Source organism: Solanum verrucosum, unplaced genomic scaffold (genome assembly GCF_900185275.1).
Source record: "Solanum verrucosum unplaced genomic scaffold, falcon-dt-bn FXZP01000229.1, whole genome shotgun sequence".
In the NCBI taxonomy this organism is placed as follows: domain Eukaryota; kingdom Viridiplantae; phylum Streptophyta; class Magnoliopsida; order Solanales; family Solanaceae; genus Solanum; species Solanum verrucosum.
Window position 1 is genome coordinate 1996272 of NW_026020011.1, and position 24485 is coordinate 2020756.

The 24485-nt window shown below is 32.5% G+C and overlaps 2 protein-coding genes across 4 annotated transcripts in view; both read left to right on the plus strand.

The window, feature by feature from the left end:
* Positions 1-21217, plus strand: part of LOC125820445 (uncharacterized) — a 195773-nt gene extending 174556 nt beyond the window's left edge. The window contains exons 2-8 of the mRNA XM_049499880.1: positions 17467-17762; positions 18749-18918; positions 19307-19409; positions 19495-19611; positions 20319-20489; positions 20648-20771; positions 20864-21217. Of these exons, the coding sequence (XP_049355837.1) occupies positions 17467-17762; positions 18749-18918; positions 19307-19409; positions 19495-19611; positions 20319-20489; positions 20648-20771; positions 20864-20979 (1097 nt within the window). The 3' untranslated portion in view covers positions 20980-21217. The remainder of the gene's footprint in view (positions 1-17466; positions 17763-18748; positions 18919-19306; positions 19410-19494; positions 19612-20318; positions 20490-20647; positions 20772-20863) is intronic.
* LOC125820432 (uncharacterized) overlaps positions 1-24485 on the plus strand; it is a 430223-nt gene that overhangs the window by 84648 nt on the left and 321090 nt on the right. The window lies entirely within an intron of this gene.

The window sequence follows — 24485 nt, forward strand, 5'->3', positions numbered from 1 at the left end:
AGGTACTTTTACGAAACTCAACTAAATTTCTTATATGATTCTTAAATATGTTTAGTTGTTATTTTACTTTAATTTACGTTACTTTTTATGTTATTTTCAAACAAACTTCTTTTGTTTCAATATGGAATTAAAGAGTCAATAAAATTTCTTTTATGATTTTTAATTATGTTTTTTTAATATCTTATATTATTACATTGTGATTTTAAGTACTTTTTATGTAATTTTTAAATCTAGAACAAATTAAAAGAAAAACAAGGAAAAATTTAAATGAAGAAAGTACTAAAATTTTCAAATAATCATATTTCTATATTAAAATGTTAAAAACTTTAAAGCTCCACATATATGCAGAAAATCATATACGGAAGACAAAATAATTTTTAAAATATATATTAAAGCTCTTTCTAATAATATCACATATTTATTCTATTTTTCAAATAATATATATTTCTCACTCAATCTCAATTACGCAGTACATATGAAATTTCGAGAGTTAATCAAATTCTTAGTACTATTTTAAACTATATTTTAGTACTATTTATATAATTTTCAAATAATATATGTTACTCACTCTATTATATTATGCAATACATGTGAAATTTCAAGAATTAACCAAAATTTCAATATTTTAAATTGATTTTTAGTACTATTTTTGTAGTAAATAGAGGAAGTTGAAGAAGAAGGGCAAATCGGTCAATTGACTGACTAACCCTAAGCTCCTAAACATTCTCACTTCTAAATGGAAGCACGGGCACAATATCCGTTAAATTGTTAATTATTATGATTTATAATATTTTTTACATTATTTTCAAATAATATATGTTATGTATTTTTAAATACTTTAAGTTGTGATTAATAATATTCTTAACGTAATTTCAAATAATATATGTTACTCCATTTGTCCCAATTTATGTGACACATGTGAAATTTTGAGAGTTAATATGTTTTTCAAATATTGTAAGTTGTTAAGTATTGTGGTTTATGGTATTCTTAATGTAATTTTTCAAATAATATATGTTATTCCCTTCGTCTTAATTATACAATTCGCGTAAAATTTTGAGAGTTAATCGAATTTGTAATATTTTAAATTTTTTTTTTAGTACTATTTAAAAAGGGAAAAATTAAAATATTACTATATAAGAAGAGTAGTAATTATATAGTAATTTTTCAAATAATATATGTTATTCCCTTCGTCTTAATTATACAATTCGCGTAAAATTTTGAGAGTTAATCGAATTTGTGATATTTTAAATTTACTTTTTAGTACTATTTAAAAAGGAAAAAATTAAAATATAATGAAAGAGGAGTGTATAAAAGTAGGTGGGCCATATTTGTGATAGGTGGGCCATCTTCAAAAATCCAAATGTAAAATATATGATACATGATTTAAATAAAATAAAAGTAGGTGGGCCATCTTGGTGCCACGTGTCGAAAGAAGAGTGAATTTTATTCACTCTTCTTATATTTATATATTAATTATATTATATATAGTAATATATATGATACATGATTTAAATAAAATAAAAGTAGGTGGGCCATGGTGCCACGTGTCGAAAGAAGAGTGAATTTTATTCACTCTTCTTATATAGTAATATATATTAATTATATTATATATAGTAATATATATGATACATGATTTAAATAAAATAAAAGTAGGTGGACCATGGTGCCACGTGTCGAAAGAAGAGTGAATTTTATTCACTCTTTTTATATAGTAATATTCAATTATTCTACTTTAATTAAGAAAATAGGGGAAACTAAAGAAAAATATCAAAAATAAAGGAGAGAAAAAAAGATAAATATGAATAGTGACCTTAGAGAGGTGTCACATCATCTTTTATATATATATATTATTTTTTATATCAGAACAAAAAAAAATTATACTAACAATATTAAATTAATGTACTCAACTAAATAAGATAATAACTTTTTATAATTAATTTTTAAAATATTTACACATAAATAATAAATATTAGTTAATTTTAAATTTTAAAATTTGTTACTTTTTATAAAATTCAAGAGTGAGGTAAATGTTTTTATTCTATTGTTAAAAATAATAATAACATGGCATGACATTTCATTAGGAGTGAGGTTTATATTTTGAGGAAAATAGGAATAACTCGGTAATATTGTGGTTCTAAAAGAAACAAAAGTGATTACAAGACAAATTTCCAAACATGGATGATTATCTAAGGAATTTGCTCCCAAATTTCTTTTACGTCGCAATTCAATACTTTCTCCATCCCATATTAGTTGTATTAGTTAGTTTTATGTATACATATATATATATATATATATGTATTAAATTACTTGTTTATTCATTAAATTAAAATAAGATTAGTTAAAAAAAATTCTCACTTTATCCCTACAATTAACATTCTTAAGGAAATATTATATAAAAAAAATAACTAGAAAATAATGGATTCATTAAATGTTTTGAATTTCATGAAAAATAGTAGTGCTATTCTCAACGTGGAATATAATTATTGAAATTGTAAAATAATATTATTATTTTGTAGAGGTATTAATTAATCAATAAATTAATAAATATTACTTTAAATAATGCTTTTAAAATTTAATGAATATACCTTATTTCCCCCCTTAAAACAAGGGATACTAAAAAGGAAGAAGAATGGAAGAATAAACAACAATGAAAGATAAAAAAAATTGGAAGAAAGAGAGTGAATAAAGTATTGAAGTGAATATAAATAAATGTTTCTTAGGCAGTGTTTTTTATTGGGAAGAAAAGAATTCTTGGGCAGTGTAATTTTTTGAAATCATCTAGTGGTTTAAGACTTTTCTTTTAGTGGTTTTAATTTTAGAGGGTACTTTGAGTGCAAGAAAAAAATATATTTACCCTATCACCCTTCTCATCCTTGTGAAATTACGACCTTACCCCGAAAAAGTAAGATTGCGCCAGGTCGTGCCAAAAGTGTCCTGCCATTTAATTTTACTCTAACAACAATACCTGGTGTGATCTCATAAGAAACAATACCTGGTGTGATCTCATAAAAAGGTTGTAATGACTTGTTCCCGTCGTTATAGAAATGCCAACATGAGGGAAATTTGGGACTGGAAAACTTTTTCGTAGTATTTGGATTTTCCCAACCTAATCCAGATTTGAATGAAATCGGAGTCTTTAAGGTGTAGAAAAATCTGGTAGCAATCGGGTGAATTATTTATGATTTTGATTACATGAGTAGTTAGATAACTTGTTAAGAAATTCGTACGACTTTACGGAATTGAATTCAGGCGAGTAGAACGCCCGGAATCAATCTTAGCGAGTTAGCGTAAAAGGTATTTTTTGAGCGTCGTTGGTTAGAGATGTGTTGTGAAATAGGGGTTTTGGAATTCTATAAATAGCTCACTGGTTCGTCCAAGCCACCTTGGCGGGGGAGGTTTTGCCGCTCTGGCGGGGCCGCTACAGCGAGGTGAGGGTCGTTGTAGTGGGCTTGACGCGACTAAAGGTCGTTAATAAATCCCTAAACGACCTTATTATGCACTTTTTGACTTTTAGAGCTAAGAAACGAACCCCAAGTGACTTCTACTCGTTTTCCACCATTCTTGAGGCTAAAGGTAAGTTTTTCGCTCTCTGAATCCATTTTTCGATCCGTAAAACGTAATAGAATGGGTAATTATTGATGGGGGGAGGTTTTGATTTATATTTTATGGTGGAAACAACCCTAATTGGGATGATTGGGATCATGGTTTTGATCTAGGGTTCATAGAATTGTTAGCAATTCGGGTAATTAGTGATTGTTTATTGATTCTCGTATTATATTGATTGTTTGTAGATCAAGAACAAACGGAACGAATCCGGAAAGGGAAGGATCAAGGTTCTTAGGATTTCAATCTTGTTTCTAGGTAGGTGATGGTTATGATTCTGTGATTGTGTAATGTATGTTTGTTCTTGTTTCATTATGATACTTGTATGTATATGAATGTTGCATTATTGATCACACTTGTTGTAATTGAGATAAAGAATAATGAATGCCATGAATCATGACTTAAATGTATGATCTTGAGAATATACTTGTGAATGTGGCGTGTTGATGGGATCAGTTGTCACGTTCTGGCATAATTAACTTGGATCGGTTGCCACGTTCCGGCATAACTATGGAATCGATTGCCACGTTCTGGCATAATTATTGGATCGGGTACCACGTTCTGGTAAGCTAACTATTTGGGCTTGGGTTCTATGAGAGGACCAATGACTTGTCATAATTGTGTATTTTGAGAAATGTGAAGTTGATCGTTGTTTATAAATGTTGATAATATTGTATATGTTCATTATATGCATGTGATTATAATGTTGTGATGACTTGCTTATGTTGCACTTAGTGGAATAGCCGCGTGATCCTACTAGTACACTGTGGTTGTGTACTGATATTGCCCTTGCTCTTTCTTTGTTGAGTACAGGACATCTTCAAGTAGCTATTGATAGACCTCGCTTAAAAGACCGTGATTGTTCGAATTCAAGGGTGAGCCAATTCTTTCGGGCCTCCATAAGTTCTCTTTTCGTCTATGTCCACATTTCGGACTTAGACTTGGTTTAGTTAGTATTAGTTCATTAGTTGGGGTTGCATCCCTTCATGTTAGACTTGTGGAAATTTAGATGTTTTGGTACATTGACTTTCAGATTCTAGGCATTACTTCCGCAATGTTAGCTTTTATTGTTAGACTTTTAATTGAATTTATGGGAACTCCTTATTTCTTTCCTTAGTATTTGACTTGTTTTGTATCCTTAAATGCTTTAGTTTTTAGATTAGTTGCTTGTTTTGGGTTGTAGTAGTGGTTCTTCCACCAAAGGATTAGCGTGGATATCAATCATGACGGTCTGGGTCATGACAAAGTTAGTATCAGAGCCTAGGTTCATTGATCTCAATGTACCAAAACGAGTCTAGTTGAGTCTCGCGGAATGGTACGGGAATGCCTTTACTTTTCTTCGAGAGACTATAGGACTTTAGGAAATCTCTCTATTTTCTCTTGTCTCATTTCGTGTTATAACTTAATTCCAATTGGTATTTGTCGATTCAAATCAGTATCTAATCTCCTTCACTCTTCAATCCACAGATAGTTAACACTAGATACAACGATGTTAGGCCCGTACCTCCCGTCAATGCTCCAGTTGAGGAATCTGTAGCGAGAGGTCGAAGTCGAGGCAGGGGTAGAGAAAGAGCTAGCGGTAGAGGTCGTGGAAGAGTAGTACCTGCTGGGAATGAGGTACTTGTTGAGAATGCTCCTGTAAATGAGAACCCTCATGTGTATCATAAAGAGATAGAAAAAGATATTGAGGTTGACAATGGTTGGACAAGAGGAAGAGGTGCATGTTGAGGCTATATGTATTCCTCCCATCAACCCAGTGTTAGCTCAACATATCATGTCATTTTTGCAGGGATTGGTTGGCCCTGGAGTGCTTCCATTTGTCCAAGAAACTCAAGCTCCCGCTAATCCCCCTATTGCTATCACTACTCCCAATGTAAGTGGAAACGTAGGTACTGATGCTTTCTTCTGTCCTTTGTTGGGTTCTGTTATGACTGGTAATGAGCATGTCATGTTAACTATGTTTCTGAAGCTTAGGCCTCCTGTGTTTCTTGGTTCTGAGAATGAAGATGCCTATGAGTTTATCTTAGATTGCTATGAGAGGCTCCATAAGTTGGAAATTTTCCATCAGCATGGGGTTGAGTTCGTGACTTTTCAACTTCTATGTGAGGCTAAGTAGTGGTGGAGAGCTTACATGGAATGTAGATCTTCAGTTTTACCTCCACTTACTTGGACCTAGTTTCATGCTATGTTCTTGAAAAAATATGTGCCTAGAACTTTGAGTGATTGTAAGAAAGAAGAATTTATTACTTTAGAACAACGTGGCATGTCTGTGGCTGCTTATGAGGTCAAGTTCCATGTTTTTTCTAGATATGCTACTCAATTAGTAACTACTGAAGAGGAAAGGATCCGCTTATTTATTAGGGGACTGAATTCTGCGTTGCAAGTGTTATCTGTTCATATGACTTATGCAGGAAGGAGCTTTAATAAGGTAATAGACTCTATTAAGAAAGTGGAGGGGGTAAGGTGAGACGGTCAGGCTAAGGCATTGGCAAAAGGGGCCAAGATTTCAGGCAACTTTCAAGGTTCTTATTCCAGAGGTTCAGGAAAGCCAACGCTTGCAGCTAAGCCAATTCAGTCCGACATGCCTCCCTCTACAGGTAATTACTTAAGAACTCCATCTCATAATTTTCAGGATAGCCAGGGAATCACGCATTCGACGGGCAGCAAACCATCTTTTTATCGTACTTGCTACAATTGTGGAAAACCTAGACATATGAGGAGAGATTGTCCCCACCCACGTGTATTAGATGCTGCATAGTAGCCTTCTAGAGCAGTGGTACCCGCGGGGAACGATAATAATGGTCGAGGGCGTCCACAAGGTGGGCGATGAGGTAATCATCGAGGTCGTTGAGGTAAAGAAAATGGTAACAGAGGTAGGGTAATGTGCAACCAGGCAAGGAAGTGGATTGTCAAGATGATAGGGCTCAGTGCTATGCATTTTTGGGCAAAAATAAGGCAAAGGCGACTGACGCGGCAATCACATGTACTATTCTTGTTTGTGACCGAATGGCTATTTGATCCGGGTTCTACTTATTCTTACGTATCCGTGAGATTTACCTCATAATTTGATATGATTTGTGATATTCTTGATACCCCTATCCATGTTTCTACCCTAGTTGGAGAGTCAGTCATAGTTACCCATGTCTATCGTGATTGTCCTATTTTGTTTATGGGTTTTCAAACTTGGGCTGATTTGGTGATTTTGGATATGACTGACTTTGATATAATCTTAGGCATGACTTGATTGTCCTCATATTAAGTTGTGTTTAATTGTAATACTAAGTTTGTAACTCTAGAAATTTCGGGAAGGGAAAAATTAGAGTGGGAAGGGGTGTACAAGCCTAAGCGAACTAAGATTATATCCTCCATTCGGGCTAAGAACTTGATAGGTAAGGGTTGTTTGGCTTATTTGGCTCATATTAAGGATGTTGAGATTGAAGCTACATCCATTGAGTCTATTCCTGAGGTGTCAGAATTTAGAGAAATGTTTCCAAATTACTTGCCTGGTATGCCTTCGGATAGAGATATAGATTTCTGCATTGATTTTGAACCAGGCATGCGCCCAATTTCTATTCCTCCATATCGCATGGCTTCGGCAGAATTGAGAAAGCTTAAGGCTCAAATCCAAGAGCTTCTTGATAAGAGATTTATTCGCCCTAGTGCTTCCCTATAGAGTGCTCCAGTTTTGTTCATTAAGAAAAAAAATGGTAGTATGAGAATGTGTATAGATTACCGACAATTGAATAGAGTCACTATTCGAAACAAGTATCATTTGCCTCGAATAGATGATCTTTTTGACCAATTGCAAGGTGCAATTGTTTTCTCTAAGATTGATCTAAGATCATGTTACCATCAATTGAAAATTAGGACTGAAGATGTGTCCAAGACGACGTTTAGAACTCGCTATATGCACTATGAGTTTTTGGTCATATCTTGTGGCTTGACCAATACGCCTGCCGCTTTCATGAGTTTAATGAATGGGGTGTTCAATCCATTTCTTGATTCTTTCGTCATAGTCTTCATTGATGATATTTTGGTTTATTCAAAAATTGAGAAAGAGCATGTCGACCATCTTCGTATTGTATTGGGTATTCTTGGGAAACAAAAATTGTATGCTAAATTTTCTAAATGTGAATTTTGGTTGACTTCTATTGCATTTTTGGGAAATGTAGTTTCGAAAGAAGGGGTAATGGTAGATCCTCAAAAGATTTAGGCGGTTAATAATTGGGTTCGGCCAAGTTCTGTGACTGAAGTTAGGAGTTTTATGGGGCTCGCTAGCTACTATCATTGATTGTGAAGAACTTTGTTTCTATTTCCACTCACTTGACAAAATTGACCAAAAAGAAGATACCATATGAATGGACCGAAAAATGTGAGGAGTGCTTTCAAAAGCTCAAGACTCTTTTGACTACCGCACCCATTCTAGCATTACCGGTTGAAGGTAAGGATTATATTATTTATTGTGATATTGCACATTCTGGTTTGGGTGCTGTGTTGATGCAGGATAAAAATGTTATAACTTATGCATCGCGTCAATTAAAGGTGCATGAGAGAAATTATCCAACACATGATTTAGAGTTGGCAGCGGTAGTGTTTGCTCTTAAGATTTGGCGGCATTACCTCTATGGTGTTAAGTATGAGGTGTTTACTGATCATCGTAGTTTGCAACATGAGTTCACTCGAAAGGATCTGAATTTGAGACAGCGAAGATGGATAGAGTTTCTTAAAGATTATGATGTCACCATTCAATACCATCCGGGTAAGGCTAATGTGGTGGTAGACGCTTTGAGTTGAAAAGCTGTGAGAATGGGTAGTTTAGCTTGCTTGAGTGTATCCGAGCGACCTTTGACTAATGAAATTCAGACCTTAGAGTCTAAGTTTATGTAGTTGTGCATCTCAGAAAGAGGTGGGGTGTTGGTTAGCTTTGAAGTGAGGGTCACATTCATTGATGAAATAAAGGCCAAACAAATTGAAGATGAAAATTTGGAGGAGCTTAGAAAGAAAATTGCGATTGGTAAAGCACTAGAGACCACTATTGATGCGGAAGATGTACTTAGTTTCAAAGGAAGAATTTGTGTTCCTCAAATTGATGATTTGATTCAAAAATTATTGACAGAATCTCATGGCTTGCAATATTCTATTCATCCGGGTTTGACCAAGATGTACCGAGATTTGAAGCAAATTTATTGGTGGCCGGGCATGAAGAAGGATATACCAGAGTTTGTGGCTAAGTGTCAAAATTGTCAACAAGTAAATTATAAACACCAAAGTCCTACAGGTTTCCTTCAAAGAATGCCAATTTCGAAATGAAAGTGGGAAATAATAGCCATGAATTTTGTGGTTGGTCTTCCTAAGACTTTGGGGAAGTTTGATTCTATTTGGGTAGTGGTTGATAGATTGACTAAGTCAGCCCATTTTATTTTGGTAAGAATAGATTATATTGTTGAACAATTGGCTAAAGTTTATGTGAAAGAGATAGTGAGGTTGCATGGGGTGCCCCTCTCTATCATCTCAAACCGTGATTCCCAATTCACATCCAAGTTTTGGAGGAAATTACATGATGAATTGGGCACACAAATTACTTTAAGTACAGCCTTCCATCCACAGACAGACGGGCAGTCAGAGAGGACTATTCAAGTGTTAGAAGACATGTTGAGGGCATGTGTGATTGATTTTGGAGGGCATTGGGATAAATTCCTACTTTTGTGTGAATTCTCCTATAATAATAGTTATCACTCCAGCATAGATATGGCACCATTTGAGGCACTCTATGGGAGGGGATGTAGATCACCCATAGGATGGTTTGAGGCTGGAGATGTGAAACCATTGGAGGTTAATTTAGTGAAGGATGCTCAAGATAAGGTGAAGAGTATTCAAGCTAAGCTTCTAGCAGCCCAGAGTAGACAGAAGAAGTATGCGGACCATACGGTAAGAGACATGACGTTTCAAACCAGTGAGAATGTTCTTCTCAAGGTATCACCCATGAAAGGGGTGATGAGATTCGGCAAGAAGGGCAAACTAAGTCTGCAATACATTGGTCTCTTTGAGTTTCTTGAATGTGTAGGACCGGTAGCGTATAGATTGGCTTTACGTCCTAATTTATCGGGAGTTTATCCGGTATTTCATATGTCCATGCTAAAAAGGTATCATGGTGACGGGGATTATATCATTAAGTGAGACTCAATTGTGTTAGACAAGGACCTCTAATATGAGGAATAACTGATTGCAATTCTTGATCGTGATGTGAGTAAGTTGAGGACCAAGGAGATTAAATCTGTGAGGTTCAATGGAAGCATCATCCAGTTGAGGAAGCTATTTGGGAGACCGAGAGGGACATGCAAGACAAGTATCTCCAATTGTTTGTCGATTCAGGTACTACTTCATTCTTTCCTTAACCTATTTTTTCCCTAAGTATGGTCACTCGGGGATAGTGATGGATAAATTGGTATCTATTGTAACGACCTGTTCAACTCGTTATAGGAATGCCAACGGGAAGAAAATTTGGGACCGAAAAACTTTTTCGTAGTATTTGGATTTTCCCAACCTAGTTCAGATTTGGACGAAATCGGAGTCTTTAAGGTGTATGGAAATCTGATAACAATCAGGTGAATTATTTATGATTTTGATTACATGAGTAGTTAGATAACTCGTTAAGGAATCCGTACGACTTTACGAAATTGAATTCGGGTGAGTAGAACTCTCGAAATCGATCTTAGCGTAAAGGGTATTTTCTGAGCGTCGTTGGTTAGAGGTGTGTTATGAAATAGGGGTTTTGGAATTCTTTAAATAGCTCACTGGTTCACGCAAGCCGCCTTGGCGAGGGCCACTGTAGCGGGATCAACGCAATTAAAGGTCGTTAATAAACCCCTAAACGACCTTATTATGCATTTTTCAACCTTTAGAGCTAAGGAATGAACCCCAGGCGACTCCTACTCATTTTCCACCATTCTTGAGGCTAAAGGTAAGTTTTTCCCTCCCCGAATCCATTGTTCGATCCGTAGAACGTAATATAATAGGTAAATATCGATGGGGAATGGTTTTGATTTAGACTATATGGTGGAAACAACCCTAATTAGGATGATTGAGATCATGGGTTTGATCTAGGATTCACAAAATTGTTAGCAATTTGGGTAATTAGTGATTGTTTATTGATTTCCGTATAATATTAATTGTTTGTAGACCAAAAGCAAGCGGAACGAATCTGGAAAAGAAATGATCAAGGTTCTTAGGGCTTCAAGCTTGTTTCGAGGTAGGTGATGGTTGTGATTCTGTGATTCTGTGATGTATGTTTGTTCTTGCTTCATTATGATACTTGTATGTATATGAATATTGCATTATTGATCACACTTGTTGTAAATGAGATAAAAAATGATGAATGTCATGAATCATGACTTAAATGTATGATCTTGAGAATATACTTGTGATTGTGATTGTGGTGTGTTGATGGGATCAATTGCCACGTTTCAGCATAACTAACTTGGATCGGTTGCCACGTTCTGGCATAACTATGGGATCGGTTGCCACGTTTCGGCATAATTATTGGATTAGGTACCAAGTTTCGGTATGCTAACTGTTTGGGCTTGGATTCTATGAGAGGACCAATGACTTGTCATAATTGTGTATTTTGAGAAATGTGAAGTTGATTGTTGTTCATAAATGTTGATAATATTGTATATGTTCATTATATGCATGTGATTATAATGTTGTGATGACTTGCTTATGTTGCACTTAGTGGGATAGCCGTCTGATCCTACCAGTACACTGTGATTGTGTACTGATATTGCACTTGCTCTTTTTTTGTTAAGTACGAGGCATCTTCAAGCGTCTATTGGTAGACCTCGCTTAGGAGACCAGTGATAATTCGAATTTAAGGATGAGCCAATTTTTCCAGGCTGCCATGAGTTCTCCTTTCGTCTATGTCCACATTTCAGACTTAGACTTGTTTTAGTTAATATTAGTTCATTAGTTGGGGTTGCATCCCTTCTTGTTAGACTTGTGGAACTTCAGATGTTTTGGTACATTGACTTTCAGATTCTAGGCATTACTTCCGCAATGTTAGTTTTATTGTTAGACTTTTGTTAGAGTTTATGGAAACTTCCTATTTCTTTCCTTAGTATTTGATTTGTTTCGTATCCTTAAATGCTTTAGTTTTTAGATTAGTTGCTTGTTTTGGATTGTAGTAGTGGTTCTCCCACCTGAGTGTTAGTGTGGGTGTCAATCACGACGGTCTGGATCGTGACAAAGGTCTGAAAAAGGTAGAGTGTACAATAACAATACTTGATGAAAGTAGAGTATTTGCGGATCTTATCCTACTTTGTTGAGATAGACATATATATTGTTTTTGATTGATTCCTCGGATGAACAAAAAACATTGGAAAAATACAAGAGTGAAAAATTCTCTAACAATAAATAAAGTATTGACAACAAAAATAGTATTTCCTCTGTCCCTAATTACTTGTTCACTTTTGAATTGACACACTTATTAAGAAAACAATAATTGACATAGTGGGTTTACCATTTTACCCCTATTAATTATGAAGTGGATGAATTCAAAACATAATATTTTCAAGAAGTTCTACCTTTTTCAAAGTAATTAATTGAGGGTATAATGGGTAAATATTTTTTGTCATTTCTTGATTTGTCAAAATGGACAAATAATTAGGGACAACTATAAAAGGAAAAGTGAACAAGTAATTAGGGACAGAGGGAGTAAATAATTAATGGGTCGTTTGGTAGAGTGCAGTGGCGGAGCCACCTTACAATGAGGGGGTTCATCCGACCCCTTTGGCGGACAATTATATGATTTATATTTGGTTAAAATAATTTTTTATGTATATATAGTAGATAACGAACCCCCTTCGTCTACTTCGTGTGTTTATTTTTTTAGATTTTAAACTCCCTTATTGAAAATCTTGGCTCCGCCACTGGTAGAGTGTATAAAAATAATGCTAAATAGAGTTTATTAGTAATGCTTGCATTAACAATGCATGTATTAGTTATGATTGCAATAATTATATATAGATTATTTTTATGCATTGTTTGGTTTGATCCATTAAAAATAGAATGCATTGCATTAAAAAATTATTTACAAAGATACACTTCACTATTATGGTAGAAAAGATATATAAAAGGTATTGAGGGGATATTGGATCTTTAATTGAGTTAATGCATGCATTAAAACCATTGCATTGCTAATATCTAGAAATCCATGATATAAGCAATACACACCTTAATACACAAGGTTGGAAAAGAGTAGTACTAGTAATACACAAGGCTAATACATGCATTAGTTTTTTTAATACACTCTACCAAACGACCCCTAAATATAATGACCTCTTCTGGTTGTTATGGGTAATCCAATGGTGAAAGATTTGGGTCAAGACTTTTTGAGTAGTAACTTGAAAATCTTAGGCTAGGCTAGGCAAGTTCAGACGAAATGAAAGGTGAATTCGGATGAGTATAACTCCCAATATCGATCTTGGCATGAAAGAGTTAGTTTGGAACGTTAAGTATTGAAAGTGTATTGCGGAATGGGGACTTTTAGGGAGAATTCTGAGTTTTTTTCCATGCAAGCCGCTATAACGGATATCACTCCGCTATAATGGGTGGTCTCGCTATAGCGCATTGCCCTGCTATAGCGGAGTTAGTCGAATTTTTACGCAAAAAATATCCAAAATCGATTATTATGTGACTATCTCGTTTTGGGGTAATGTGGGCATTTTTTTCATTTGTTTTAATAAAGGTAAGTTAATTACTCTCTTAACTTGTAATTTGATTTTTAAGCCCTAGAAAATATGGTGGTCAACCTTAGGGTAGAGTTTTAACTTGAAATTAAGGTGGGAAAAATCCTATTTGGGCAGAATGATCATGTAATTGGCCTAGCATTAGGATTTGAGTATAATTCTGGTATTGTTAGGCCATCATTGATTGTTGTGTTTTCTTATTATTTAGACTAAGAATAACTCAAGGCATTGTAAAAGGGGGAAAACTCTGGTTCTTTAGAGTTTCCAAGGTTTGATTCGAGACAGGTGATCGATGATTGCTTGCTTTCCAAGCTATGTAATATGTGCATATCAATTGTTGTATGGTATTACTTGTGCAACGTATGTGAAGAAAATTAAAAGGCTAATGTGAAATGACACCATGTTGATAATCTCATGCAATGAACCCGTTTATTTATTTGTGGTTTCAAGTATGGTTGTTCATTGTGATTGTGATTGTGCATGTTGCTTGTAATTATTGGTTGACTCAGGTACCATACTAGTATATAATACTAACAGTATGCTCGGATACCATGCTTGGTATGAAATACTAATGGTAGGCTCTGATACCACGCCAGTATACTAAATTACTAATAGTTTTTGTGTGAATTCCATGAGAGGGCCGGATATGTGCTATTGTGATCAAGTGGAACATGTTCATGCATTGGTTAAGTGAAGAATCGTGAGTAAGAGTCTATATCTGATGTGATTGTTGAAATATGTGTTGACATGTATTACTATAGTGTGGTTACTTATTTACATTCATGTCTTGTGACTGGCCATATGATCCTACAAGTACAATGTGGTTGTGTATCAACAATGGCGGAGAAGGAATGTCTTGATGTAACCGATATAGTTGTTGACACGTGACTATAAGGTCACATGTTTGAACTGTGAAAATAGTCTCTTGTAGAAATGGTTGACAAGATTGTGTACAATAGACTCTATTTATCAGATTCTTCTTTGAACCCCGCACATAGTAAAAATTTAATACATCAAACTGCTCTTTTATTATAGGGAGAGTATAAAGGTTCTACACCCATTTAGGGATATACTTTGAGATATTTTAGAATTTTGTTTAAAGAGATTTGAGGAGAAAAATTAAAAATTTAGTGAAATTTTAAGAAGAAAGAAAAAGATTTTGAAATTTCAATTTTTATTTTGATGGTTCGATTTAATAGACATAAACATGTTTGAATGGATATTATGTGCGAAGATTACAAAGTAGGGTTGTTTTATGCCAATTATAAGTCTTATGCAACACATTTTCAAAGTTATTTAATGTAATTTTTTTGCTAAAAAGGTAATTATCATAATTACATTTTTAAAAAAAAACAAACTAGATATTGACAAGTGGCCCAAAAACTTGTCATCTGGGCTTATTTTTACAAGGAATGATGACATGTTTTTGCACAGATGGCCCCAATTTTGGGACGGTAATATTTATCTTCAAATATAATGGTTTATGGTACTTAATTTTTATTTTTTGCTACTAATTTAATGAAAAATTATGGAATAAATTATTTTTAATTATGACCTAATTTCATAAGACATAAACTCATAGAACTTTTCTTGAACTTCTGCCTTGTCCGACAAAAGTTCTGTAGGAATAAGTTATGTCTCTTAAGCCATAAATTTATAGATTATGAACTGAACTAATGTCTCTAACGACATAAATTCTGTAGAAATTAAGTAGCATAACAAGGTATAACTGTGTTACATTACGATATGAAAATATAAATTTTTGTCATGTATATTTTATTTTCTGATGTCAGAAATATTTTTCCACTTTTTTGTTATTTAAAATATCGAAGGACAAAAATTGAACACCAACCCAAATTAGGGCATCCGTGCGAATGACCCGGATGGTGAAGCTTGGGCTCAAGAATCGAAGTTGGCGGTTTGGGTTTTCATCGTGAAGCCCAACCCGTTTTAGTTTTTATCCTACAAACATAAATTTACTTATTACCATTATCCCCTATAAGTTTTACAAATCTCCAAAATCCCTCATTTTCGCACATCAGATTAGTGTATCAATGCTTATATTATTGTATCTCGCGCATCAGATTAATGTATCAGCGCTTATATTATTGTATCTCGTGCATCAGATTAATGTATCAACGCTTATATTATTGTATCTCGCGCATCAGATTAATGTATCAACGCTTATATTAGTGTATCCGTTTGAGGAATTTCTGTAATTATAAACTTTTAAGGGATAGATTGTAATTTTGTCTTAAAAGTATGTGATTTCTGTAATTTGCCCTAAATAAATTGATTTTTTTTAAAAGGAAAAACTACATAATTAGACATACTTCACTATCATAGTCCATATGTATTATTATTATCTATATTTTAAAAATATTACGTATCTTTACCATTAATTAAGAGTTTTCTACTATATATTGAAAAATATATACTTAGAAACATGTATTTTTTTGCTACCATTTACACTAAAATAGAGAGAGGTGAGCGAGATTTTATTATGTACATCATATACATGTGAATCACACTAGATACATGTATGTGATGTGATTCACATGTATTTAGTCCCGTATACATAGGAGAGTGGCGAGCAAGACGTGAGAAAAGTGAAAGAGGTGAATGAAATTTGTTATATATCCCAGATACATGAGAATCTACTTGGATACAATATATATTAACAAATTTGACCCCGTGTATCTTGAGATACATGTATTTGAACACACCAAAATATGATAAGATACGTAATATTGTAAATTGAAGTGTATCTAAATAATTAGCTCCTAATAAGGTTAATGTAAGTTCCCCAATAAAAAAAAGAGCCACTAATTGCTTCTTATTTGAATGATAAGTAAAGTGAAAGTCCAAGCAAATTATCATTGATCTCATGTTAGCGGGAATTGGTTATATTCCTAATATATTATTTCCTAATTCATAATAAATTAATAATACTTCATAAATTTCATTTTAGGTAATTAGAGTATTTTGATAGATGATATAATTTAGTGAAAATTGTGTGAAATAGCAAACTATTAATTCAAATTAAATGTTATAGTCATAGTTTATTCATCTGATTCGGTATACAATTAGCCATTTTCGGTATACAATTAGTCATTTTATACATTTCGATATAAAATGTATAAAATGTGTTTGTGTTTGTATAAAGCAAGAGAAAAGTATATATACATATACAAATACATATATTTTTATCATATACACTGATAATTATATAAACTAAATAGGGATAGATTGTAATTTCATATTAAAACTATGTGATTCCTAAAATTTATACTTGTACAAATACAACTCTTATTATACAAATTACAATGTATAAATGAATTTATACAAAACTGAACAATTTGTATAAAACATGATGTTTCTAGCGAATTATACAAATCAAAAGCTCAATAGCAAACAAAAAAATTGTTATGAAGCGCAATTATGCAAACTATAGTTATAACATACAAATATAATTTTTATGTTTGCTATATGTGAAAGTTGCTCCTACATACTAATTTTAAATAAAATAACAAAGATAGTTTTTCAAACAAGTAGCAAACAAACGGTCGGGAATATGAATAGGTTGAAAATAGGTTAAACATAAAATTATATTACTTTATTCATATTAAATACTGATAAAAAATAAGTTAATCAACGGATAAAATGTATATCCATATTAGGAAAAAGAAACTTTGCGTAAATAGTCGTCGAATCATTGTTATACATGAATTATATAGTAATTATATACACTTGTACACATATTTCACATAGATTATACATATATTATATATTATGTTTGTTTTTGTTTTAATCGATTAAGTGAAAGGCTATTTAGATTACTTCTTCTTCATTTTATCCATTGCCAAGTGAAAATACAAGCTAAAAAAAACAAAAAAAAGTAAATAAATGAGTGTTAATAACATGGATATCCATATTATGCATTTGGATATCCATTTTCATTATATAATATTGATATATTTGATCAATTTTTAAATATTCATTTAGATAATTACTTGTTCCTTTAACCATTTTGCCCCACAATTTTCAAGTATAGAAAGGTTTGCAAATGTTTTTTAAGATAAGGTGCCATCAACATAAACCATTACACACACACACATAGTGGCCATGGGAAGCACAAATTTGGAATCCAACAAGTTAGAAATGTATGAATTTGGCCCTTTTGAAGAAGATGAGGGTTTCCAAATTGGGTTTTTGATAGGCCAGAGATTCTCCAAATTAATACAAAACAGGTTATATACTGACCTTATTCTTCAAAATCAACTACTCCCTTTTGCTCAACTCCAAAATTCCCAAACACTTATACATACTTTGTCTCAAACAAACAAGAACAAGTTCCCTAATTATTGGAATGAACTCAAAGGAATTGCTCAAGGAAGTGGTGTACCCTTTCTCAATGTGAACTTCCTAACTTACCCTTCTTCCCTTTTTTGTATTTTGTGTATTCTGATTAATTTAAATTCATATTGTGTAGGACTTATTATAGAGCTAGGGGCCTAAAGGTTCGTCTAAACTAAGATTTTGAGTTTATGGGCTCTGTATTCTAGAAAGTTGAGCTCATTGTTTTTTTGGTAGCGTCTTTATACTCCGACTGTCATAATTCATATGATGTTTGACTTAACATGAAGTTTAAGAAAGACAAGTTTTGGAACTTGTAGTCTAAAACAAGTCACAAGTGTTTGTGTGAGTATAAATCATCATTTTGAAGTTAAATTATTACTCCCTCCGTTTCATAAAGAATGACCTGGTTTGACTTGGCACGGAGTTTAAGTAAATAAAGAAGACTTTGAATCTTGTGGTCCTAAATTAAAGTTATGTCAAATGTACAAAATTGCCCTTAATCTTGTGGTCTTAAACATGCCACGTGAAAAGCAAAAAGTAAAATGTTACCAAAAAAGGAAAAAGGTCATTCTTTTTGAAACTGACTAAGAAGGAAATGAAGTCATTCTTTGTGAAACGGAGGGAGTATTAAATAAAGAAACGTGTCATTTTTTTGGGATTAATTTTTAAAAAAAGTGTGTCATATAATTTAGGACAGAAGGAATACTAGGTTTGATTTTTAAAAACAAATGCAAGGTTTGAGCCAAAGTTAATATGCTATGTTGAACCTGTAACCAAAGTTGTAGCTCCACTCTAGACTATATATATGAAGTTGTATTATGGAAAATGTTGAGTCACCTTGACTTTCTTATGTGCTTTGCGTAGTGAAAATTTTGATTTTGCCGCTTAAAAGATCCATTACATTAAACGAGAAGCACCTTAGTAGGAGTTTTTTGTACTTCTAAACTTTTAATTAAGGGCGGAAGGATATCATCGACTCCCCAGAACAACTTTATTGTCTATAAATTAACAAACTGATTTTATTTTTTCTTTTGGTTCTCCAGATTTTACTATTGAATTTTAGGAAAGAAATATTGCCTTTCATTCCAAAGACAGAGGAATATCCCAAGGAAGAAGACATTAATGATGACTGTTCTGATATTCTTGTTGTTAGTGATTCCATGGCTGTGGCAGTTCATAATGAGGATGCAAATGTTGCTCTTGTTGGACACACGTAAATTATCTTGTTTTTTTTTTATCAACATAATATATAAACAATCATTTAAACTTGGCCTCAGCTAGCAAGTAAACACTTTGAGTATACACATCTAGACACCTCAACTCGTCTTCACTGTGTTAGTTGAACCTCCAAATTTTATATGTCACTTTAGTGTCGGGCATCCACGAGACACAGTGGGAATGGTTTGGTTGTCAGTTGAAACCAAGTTGAGGTGTCTAGATGTGCATTTTCAAAGTACAAGTGCTTACTTGCCAGCCGAAGCCATGTTTGAGCGCTTGTGTTTGTTTTATGGCTTTTATGTTTTACAGCAAGAAATCCTTGTTTTATATATATGTGGTGTTCTTAAAAAATATGATCCTTTTCCGTTTTCATTATATAGCAGTTATTTGGTTAAGGTGAAATTATCTAATGGAACAACATTCACTGCTTACACATATGCTGGAGAACTTCCAAGTTGTGCATTTGGATTTAATAATCATGGAGTGGTATACTGATATTCATTTCTTGTCAATTATCAGTAATATTTCTAGTTCTGATTGTATTTATATTTGAATTATATATCAATTATAGGCTTTTACATTGAACTCAGTACCACCATGTGAAGAAGAGATAGTAGGTGGTGCAATTGGTAGAAACTTTGTGTCCAGAGACCTGCTTGAAGCAACTAGCATTGAGGATGCTCTGGCTGTAAGCTCTAAGTTTTCTTCTCTCTTTTGATTCACGTTGTTAAAAGTCGCATATTGGTTGAGGGAATGAGTTATTGTTAGGTAGTCTTGTCATTCTTCACCTCATGAGCTAGTTTTTGCATTGGTATATTACTCAAAATAGACATTCAAACTTCGCCTCAGTTGACGAGTAAGCATTCAAACTTTGACAGTGCACATCTAGATACCTCAACTTGGTCATAACCGACTACTAAACACTCCACTTGTCTCCACTTTGTCTCATGCACACCCGACGCTGACATGACACATAAATTTTGGAGGTGTCTAGATGATCATTTTGTAAGTTGAAGTGTTCAACTGACACAGTGGAGATGAGTTGAGCTGTCTAGATATACATTTCTCAAAGTTGGAGTGCTTAAGACCAAGTTTGAGTGTTTGTTTATGTATTATGGGTTTTGAGTTATATGGTATTGAGGCTAGAGTCATTCCAATTGTTTGAGCCTCATACCTTACTGTTTATTTGCACTCCAAAATGTCTAGTTTTTGTGCGTGCAGGGAGGGTGTGGGTGTTCCATATTGGTTGAGAGGCTACAATGTTGTTTCCTTGTATTATCTTGGATCATCTATCCCCGCCTCACGAATTAGCTTCTGGGCTTGAGTTAGGCTTAGATTCATTTTATTAACACAAGATGGTAACACGTTTTTATGTTCATCATTGAGAGATTCCAGAGGATTCATTCATCAGAAGCTTCAGTAGGGCACAGCTATAATTTGATAGACACAAGGACTCGAAGGATTTTGAACGTTGAAACTGCATCAAGAAATCGAATTTCAGTTCATGAAATCGGAGAAATTCCATTCTTCCATGCTAACATGTATCTGCATCTTCAAGTAAAGCAGGCAAGTACACTTTTTAAACTTTGCATCACCTATCAGTGCATTTTAATCCATCATAGAATGTAATATTTCTTCTTCTTATGGACGTTTAATTACTGCCAGTTATCTTTCAGGCTATCTGATAACGTAATACACTCTTATCTATATTTTGGCTAATGAAGGCACAAGATGAGAACTCTTTGAGCAGGCAAACAAGAGCATCTTCTTTAGCAAAGGAATCAAAAAGTGATTTTTTAGCACTTGTTGGTGACATGAACAATGAGAAGTATCCTATTTACATGACAGGTAGTTAGTTGAATTCATCAAAAATAATGCACATATTCCTCTATTGATATCCATTTTATTAATAAAATTATGCATATTTAACCTTATTTCAGGTCCATTGTTGTACACACTTTGCACAGCTGTGATAGATTTGGATGAAAAAATTCTAACAATTATAGAAGGGAATCCAAAGGAAAAACAAGAATCATATGTCTTCTCATTGTCCTAAAAGAAGTAAATGAAGGGAAACTTTTACTTGTTCAACTAACAATTAAGGTGAAGTAGGGTCAGGAGGAACGGATAATAAAGAGATAAATTTTGCAAGTTAGTTATTACAAAGAATTGGACTAATGATGTATACGATATTGGAGTTGCCGATGTAGATACTTCATAACTGGTTCTCATTCGTTAGAGTCTACGAGTGTAATAAGAGCATATGTTAGATGGTTCTATTTCTCAGTCTTTCGACTTGCTCCTCTGAAACTAAGGTAAAAAAGATTGAAATTGAAAAGAATCAAACTATTGACGAAGGATTCCTCAGAAAAAGTTAAAGGATTAGTATTCACTTTTAGAAATCCAATGGATTTGGTCTTATATGTATCCCATAGGAGCTCCCTCCTTTTTTTGCTCCCGTGATGACTTGAAGTCATAACTTTAGGATTAGAGGTGAAAAAGATTTACTATGTGAGCAACTCCCTCTTGTCTTCAATAACAATAGTATTTCCATTAACGCTCTGTTTGGATCATTGTTACCCATTGTATTGTATTGTATCGTTACTATACCTACAATGTTTGTTTTGATTGTTACTTAAAATGTATTGTATTGTATTGTTATGTTAAATTTTGTTGTTATGTAACAATGAAAACCCCTATTTTATGGAACAATCGATTTGGTGTGTTCTCATTGTTACTTAATTTCTTTTTCTAATTATATCTTTACATAATATTTCAAAATACTATTTTACCCTTTACCTTAAATTATTTAATTCTAGTCAAACCTCCTACCCTAGAATAATTAAGGATATTTTAGTAAATTTATAAATTACAATACAGTACGATACAATCGAACCAAACAATTAAATGTTATTAAACAACAATAAACAATACAGTCTAGCCAAACATTGTATCTACCATACAGTACAGTACAATAGAGTACAATACAATACAATACATGCATGAAACAATGGATAACAATGATCCAAACAGAGTGTAAGGGGTTGTAATTGGGGATTTTAGATATTATTATTTTCATTCACAATGGAAACTCTTTGTATTTATAACTCAAGAATATTGGATTTGGCCGAACCTCATGAAATCTTTATGTTATTTCTTTTTCTCTATTTATTTTGTATGTGTTTGCGTGCTAGTTGAAGTATATTTTAGCTTCATTATATAATTAGAACAAAACAAAAACAAATTATCGATCAACCATCAAATTCTCAGATTTTCATATACCTTTATTATCAAAAGAGAATTTCACACCCATATTATGCATTTTAAAACAAAGGTGAGATATATCAAAAATAGGAAGAATTCATACTCACAACGCATGGTTATGTTTAACCTTTTCTTTTTAACTTGTAATAACAACACAAGAAAATATCATAAAGCCTTAATTATGGAATGGATATCTTCTCTCTTAATTATGTTACCGACAGTTCCACTTTAGGTCAAGATTATATTATATTAAATAATATCATAACCATAGTTGAGTCAACTAATTTTAGAAAACTACTCTCTAAATTTAGTAAGAGTTACAATATATTCCATACAAAATTTCATATTTATTGATATCATTAATTTCATTTTATATTTTTAAAGCACGATAACGTTGGTCATATATCGTTACCCACCCATTGGTAAAATCCAATTCTTACTAGCATCTACCCAACAAAATAAAAGAAGAAAAAATAGAAAAGAGAGTAAAGAAGAAACTGCAAATGTGTCTGAGGAATTAAAATTCTTCTTCGTAATTTATATATCTCGAGAGGAAATTAAATACGTAAATAGCAAAAACTGATTTTCAAAAGCTATTAACTAATATGGTGAGAAGAATTTTAATATTTTTATATTTAAATATAAAAAATTAAGATGAACTAATGATATTAATAAATATTAAATTTTGTATGAAATATATTGTAATTCTTACCAAATTTGGAGAGTAGTTTTCTAAAATTAGTTGACTTAACTATGATTATGATATTTGTTAGTATAATATAATCTTGACCTTTAAACTTTAAATAAGACACATGTCTCTCATCTAGATGTGCACTTGACGAAATTGAGGGAAGGGGTAATGGAGGGGAGTCGAATCCCTATATTATTTTAATGAACATACTGTTTGAATAGATTGTATTGTTCTCCGATGGTATATAATGCTACATATCGATAATTTAAATGACAAATCTACCAGAATAGTAGAATATAAGGTAGAGTTACTATGAAAATGTAGGGTAAAAGATGAAATATAATTATTAAATAATAAATAAAGACAAAATGAGAAGAAAAATATTAAGGTAACGATGTGATCATACCATATCAGTCGTTACATAAAATGAGTCTTTTTATTGAACTTAAGTCCTAACAATGGATTTAAACGATACGATGTGATACAATACAATAGAATTTAATTAACAATCAAAACAAACATCGTATCTAAACATTAAATAAAACGAGCCCTGAGCTCAAATTGGTTTTTTTTTTAAATAACAATACAATATAACCGATAACAACCATCCAAACATGGAGTTAGAAAACCTTTAATTATGGAATGAATATCTTCTCTTAATTACGTTATTAGAATATTTATTATTTTATACTTATCCTTTTTTTTAATTTCATTGTTTTAAACACAAATTTTAATAGTTGTTAGGTATGGTTAGACTTCTACTATAATTTCAAAGATCCAAAGCATAAATCCTTTCACATCTTTTATCCCCTTTTCAAATTTAGGCTTTCATCCTAAATTATAATATAAAGTATTCAAGAAAATCGAGGCATAAAAAAAGATAAAATAAAAAGGGAAAAACTTATAATATGAAGATGAATATGGCTCTTGCTTCCTGACCGCTTATTGGGGATCTTTACAATCATACTGTGTTGGAATTTTAATACTTTAAACAATGACTATATTTAATAATAAGGGTAAATTAAACACTAAAGAATTAATTATCTTTTGATATTTTAAATTGAATAAATAAAAATGGACATTTATTTAAATAAATAAAGTATTTCAAAAGGGTAAAAATATATTTCATTTTTGACATATTAAAAGTAATATTTCTTTTCTTTTATATCTTCACATTAATTACATATTTTTCAAATTAATTTTTAAGACTTTAGAGTTTAGACTATATATTAATTAAGGGAAAACGTTTAAATATGTCATCGAACTTTAAGAAAATGCTCATTTATATCTCCGTTAGAAGTTTGTCTCATCTATGTAATTTTCGTTTGAGAAAAGACGCATCTATGCCATTATTTGTTAACGGTAGGGACGCGACTTTTCTCAAACAGAAATAACATAGATGAACCAAACTTTTAATAGATAACATAAATAAGTTTTTTTTAAAAAGTTTGATGACATATTTAAGTCATTTCCCTATTAATTAATATTTCCTCTATTCCATATTAGTTGATCACTTTTCATTTTACACGGTGCTTAAGAAATCATAAATAAAAAAAAAAATTTACTAATTCACCGCATAAAAACTTCTTCAGAATTTTCCAAACAAA